At 28.3% G+C, this 5,465-nt stretch overlaps 2 protein-coding genes across 2 annotated transcripts in view; one reads left to right on the top strand and one right to left on the bottom strand.

The window, feature by feature from the left end:
• Positions 1-970, top strand: part of LOAG_18143 (hypothetical protein) — a gene marked incomplete at its 3' end in the record, with an annotated part of 2,083 nt that extends 1,113 nt beyond the window's left edge. Inside the window, exons 4-6 of the mRNA XM_020450810.1 lie at positions 90-278; positions 360-473; positions 714-970. Of these exons, the coding sequence (XP_020305466.1) occupies positions 90-278; positions 360-473; positions 714-970 (560 nt within the window). The remainder of the gene's footprint in view (positions 1-89; positions 279-359; positions 474-713) is intronic.
• A 606-nt stretch (positions 971-1,576) lies between these two features.
• LOAG_12237 (hypothetical protein) lies at positions 1,577-5,061 on the bottom strand (the record flags this gene model as incomplete). The annotated part of the gene is made up of 6 exons (XM_020448506.1): positions 1,577-1,673; positions 2,032-2,102; positions 2,312-2,511; positions 3,454-3,507; positions 4,739-4,870; positions 5,019-5,061. The coding sequence occupies 6 exons, from the start codon at positions 5,059-5,061 to the stop codon at positions 1,577-1,579; spliced, it is 597 nt and encodes a 198-aa protein (XP_020301356.1).
• Positions 5,062-5,465: the final 404 nt, after the last annotated feature.

Here is a 5,465-nt window from a genome sequence, read left to right as displayed (position 1 = left end):
ATTTTTAATTTTTGTTTTTAATTCCTGTTTTTAATTCCCTTTTCCTTTTAATTTCTGTTTTAGTAATTCTTGTTCCAAAAAAGTTTCAGATAATCTTCTTATCTCAATGGGTCTTTTGCTGTATCTAACACACGTATTACGACGTTTGTATGAATGCCTTTACGTCTCGATTTTTTCGGATACCAAAATGAACATTTTACATTTCCTTTTAGGAATCACTTTTTATCCATTTAATGTGTGCTCACAACTTTCATCGTTTACCTTTGAGAAGAAAACAGGTAAGCTCCGTTTTTATCACTTCTTTTTTAATTTCAAAAAGTTTAAAACAATCCAACTTATCCGGTTTTGCACATTTGCAGAAATAAATACCTTATCAATATTACTTTATACGATATTAGCTGTCGCCATATTCGTGGTTCAAATACAACAACATTATTGCTTTGTCCTTCTTGCTCAAATTCGTCTGCGCAATGGTTAGCTTATTTAATTCGAATTATAAGTATATAAAATGGAAAGCGCAGAAGTTAAGGTACAAAAGCTAAAAAGGTTTGAATTGTAGAATAAATTTAGTTCAAGAATTGAAAGGGAAAGCCTAAATTCTTGTATCCATTTATACACTTGAAGTCTTCTTTTTAGAAAAAAGTTACAGAAATTTGCAAGAATGGAAAATTATAAAAAAACTGGAAAATGAAATTATTTGCCACAAATTTTAGGCTTAAATGCGAAGAATGTACATACAGTACCATATGGTGGCCTTTTTGAATATTGCTCATCTCCTCATTACTTCCTTGAAATTATACTTTATTTCTTATTTACATTAATTTATCAGTTATCAGTACCTATGCTATTGTGTTTTCTATTTGTAATTACAAATCAAACTATTGCTGCTTTATTAAATCATAAATGGTATCAAAAACATTTTCATGCATACGCCGAAAGTCGGAAAGCTTTCATACCGTATATTTTATAAACAGTATTGAATATTTAATAATCGTTCCAGTTTTCATCTAACTGTATATAATGTATTGAAAATTTTGAACTTTTGCAGAATGATGAAATCCCCCAAATTTTCATCGATTTCATTTCTACGATGTTTACTTGTTTCTCCATCTGCCGTTAAGTGTTTTGTGCATCTTTTACTTTTATAATTTAAATGATTTTTAGGCTATGACGATTTGCGCCATATGATAATGATTAAGTTTAATATTTATTCATCATACTTTTTTATCCTGTATTTTAAAAAAAAAAAACATGGTAATGAAATGTCAATGATTGCGAAAAAAAATAGAATCGCATTAGTTGCTTTCTTTTTTTCTTGTATTTCCAATTCATATTAAAGGTCATTTTGAGTTCAAATATGTAAATTCATTGATGGACATAGTTGGACGAGGAGTTGAAGATGTCAAACGATAATTTTTATGATGTCGTTCGTTTACAATTTTTAAAATAAAAATTATTGGGTGATTTTTTCAATTGTATATTTTCTGATGCCTACATAATGCTTTGTGATCAAAAATATATTCAAATTTATCATAAATTTGGCAACAAGGAATGAATTCATTCTGCAAATCAATATTTAAAATTCATTAACTTGTTGAGCTTCTTCTTTCATTGCTTCAATAAACGATGTTAATTCATCATGTGACAGTTCCGACTGTATCGACAATCGTATACTAGAAAGGTAGTAAGAATGATGAAACTGGTAAGAATAGTCCTACCGAAAGCACAAAAAATGACAAAGGGAATAGAAATACGTGACGGTTGAAAGCTGGGCATTTTTAACCTAATTTGATAGGTTAATGCTTAACTATGCTGCGCGAGACATTGTGCCATCAATGAGAGATGCAGTAACTGTGCGGGATGTTTGGGCAGTTATGGTATTGTGGTAAGCGAGATCGGAAAATTTATTAAACGTATATAGAAGAGAAGTTTTGAAGACTATGGTGAAATTTGTACCAATTTTAAGGTGTTACTCAATTTCAAAACTTTGAATTCTTTGAGAGGGGTCCAACTTTTGAAGTAATGACTTACCTCGATTTAGGGGTAAATGATTCTTCTGGATGATAACAAGCTCGAGCTAACAAGTATCCTCTTTCACGCATCTGAAAATAGTTGAAAATTTTAATCAAAATCATTAATAACTGATAACAGATCCAGAAGAGAATTATTTTTTAAGATAGCTGAAAGAAATTTCTCTTTAGTCTTCCTCTTCGATTCTTCGATTCTACCATACTTTTAAATTTTGAATATATGAACTACGAATTAATTTATATTACTAAAGGATCACTTTTTTTCCGCAGAATCAACTTACCTTTTTCACTAATGCATTCAATTTTTCATCGGTATTATTTCCTTCATAATAGATATGTTGCAAAGGACTCAATGGATCACCGTTTATCGTAAATTGCGTACCTTCGAAAGCTTCTTTCAATCCCACACTTACTATTTTAGAGTTTTGACGAAGACGTACTAGACGCTCTGGATCATTGTTAATGATGTCAAGACCTTTACCTGAAAAATATCTCACTTCAAAGAAAAGAAATTTCTATATTTTCTAATTTTTTTTTTGGATTCAATTTCCAAGTTTTAATTTTGAATTCACTTTTTCTAACGTTTTTTGGAATTTATTTAAATTCTGACTTTATTTGATCTTTAAAAGATCGACTGATGCATTCCACTTGTCACATACCACTGTTGTGCTTTTTAAACTAATATAATATTTTAAACTAATTTGTCATTTTGATAAATTCCATTTCTGAATTCCCGTCACTATCCCTCATATTAACACTAAAATCAAAGGAACTGTCTATCTTTCAAATCATACCAAAATATCAGATCCTAAAGTCATCCCTGCATTTTCATTCTATGTCATCTATTTTGATTGCAAAATATATGTTTGATATAGACAAATTCCAACCTTCTGAAGGCTATAGTGATAAATTTCTTTCGAATGACTGACATAGGTTAAACTGAATTAAATTGATTTCGAAAAAAAAATCTTCGATTGTTTTAGTGTGAGTTTTATCCTTTTTCTTGATAATAAAATTGATTAAAACGATAAAATTGATGTAATAAAAAAATTACCATAGTTAATATGAGAATTAAAATTAATGAGGATGAAGTGTAGCAACCAGTTGAATGTGTTTTTTTACACTTTGCGAAAGATCTGTTCATTTGATTGCAAAAAAAAAAAAAAACAAGCAAAGGGAGACAAAGTGGATGAAAGGGAAACTGAAGACAGTTTCTTAAAGAGGAGCTATAAATCATAAAAACTAGTACCTGCTTCTTTTTTTATTTATTTATCTTCATTTTTTTGTTTTATTCTAGAGCAAAAAACAATTCTTCATAATCACAGTTTTATGTTTAAAGTATTTTTGGTTTTTTCATTTTATTATTCAAAGAATTTAATTTTACTCGTTAAAATATGAGAAAAAAAAACAAAACGAAACAAACTTGCAGCGGCTGCTAACAATGGAGGCAATGATGCTGAGAAAATATAACTCAAACCTGAAAAAAAATATATGGATATATATAATTCCATAAACACTATTTGTCTCTCTCACAAAAAAAAGAGGAAAAACACTGGCCAAAAGTTTACTGTCAAATTATATTCAAAAATTTGACAGTTTACAATAGTAGTTCACAACCCGTGTCCGCGAATACTAAATTCTGGACCGCAATGGTTACTAAAGATTATATTCCTTCTTTATTATATTATAATTTTACTCCAAGTTTATTAATACATTGAAAGTTTTGATTAAAGTGCATTTTAAAATTAACAGAATTTATTATTTTTGAATCATATGATCCATCGTACAAATAAAAAAGTCGAAGTGGTCCTTAGTCAAGAAAAGATTGGGAATTACTACTTTGCAACATAATTTTGACAACATGGTTTATTTCAATTTGACAAATATTAAATTTCCGATTGCAAAAAAATAGATGTGGTATCGTATAGAATTCGCACTGAATAACTTCCCAATCATCGTAAATGATGAAGTGATTTAAACGAAGAAATAAATTTCATGCAAAACTAGAAAGATAAACTAAAAATGAAAAATGATAAAACTGTACAGAACGTTTTATGCCATAGATAGATGATATTAATTTAATTAATAGGAGCTTTAACTTCCTCAAGTTCAACTATAAAAACAGCCCACTTTTTTGCACATATATTACCAAAGTGAAACATGGTAATTTGATGCTAACAAATCAAATAAATCCAAATAAGTAAAAAAAAACTAAAATTAAAAAGCTTGCAAAAGCAAAAGTGCAGAGTGTATGTTAAAAATTTGGTTGAAAAAAAAGGAGAAAAAAGGAAGCAGTTATGACAATTTTACTTTGATGGTTAATCGTATAAGTAATTAAGTAATTGAGAGAGCAAACAATAAATCAATATATACGTATTTTTAGTATGAATGAAAGGACAAAATTAAAATGACAAAGGAAAGAAATATTTGAAATGGGTAAATAATAAAGTTATTTACCGCTTAAACAGTTATTTTTTGTCATTTTTATTTTGGCACGAATCAATCATCTCTTAAAAAAGTTTAAAAAAATTAGTGGCAAAAATATATTGGCCTCATAATGAAATTACTATTGCTACAACACTTGGTAAACATTATATTAGATGCTCAAATAATTTTTACTCAAGAATAAAGTGGGATAAATTCCGGGAAAGAATCTATGAAAACGAAAAAAACCTGAAAATTTAAATCTTAAATCAATGTCAACTTACTGCATAAACGTTGATGGTAGATTACAAATGTTCTTCCAGCGCAAAAACCACCAGTACTTGAAAACGCATGCTCTAAAGATCCCACGATCATATCACAATCAGCTACATCAATTCCAAAATGCTCCGTTACACCTGGAAATACCTGGACAATGTTTCGTTTTAAATTATGAAAAAATAAAAAAAATAGTGAAAAATTTCGAAAATTATGCGACGAATACAAATGAATAAATCAATTTGAATAAGTACTAAAGAAATTAAAGATTCAAATGAATGAAAATACCTAACATTATAATAACAACATAATTTCCAAGAACTAAGCACATCATTTAATGAATATCAAATGAACTGAACTGACAAATTCATTCTAATATTTTAGAGACATATACAACTATAACCATTTCAGAAAAACATTCTCATAGATCCTGCATATATTCTAGGCCATATTGTAAGTATTTGCGCTACCTGATATGATGTATAATTATCCACCTACACATTTCACCACGGTCATGATATCACGAACCATTTCATTCAGTTATCTTTATTCAGTCATCGAGTCATATTCCCTCAATTGTCACCTTTCTTCGATTGATAATATATTAATAATCCTTTGTCTGTCTCCTTTACAAAAGGACAGATAAATGGATTATCAGTGATATATATATACATATATATATATATATATATATATATATATATATATATATATATATATATATATATATATATA

The sequence above is a fragment of the Loa loa genome (assembly GCF_000183805.2).
Source record: "Loa loa unplaced genomic scaffold supercont3.205, whole genome shotgun sequence".
Taxonomy (NCBI): domain Eukaryota; kingdom Metazoa; phylum Nematoda; class Chromadorea; order Rhabditida; family Onchocercidae; genus Loa; species Loa loa.
Note: the sequence above shows the minus strand (reverse complement) of the source record. Positions and strands in the feature narration are given on the sequence as shown.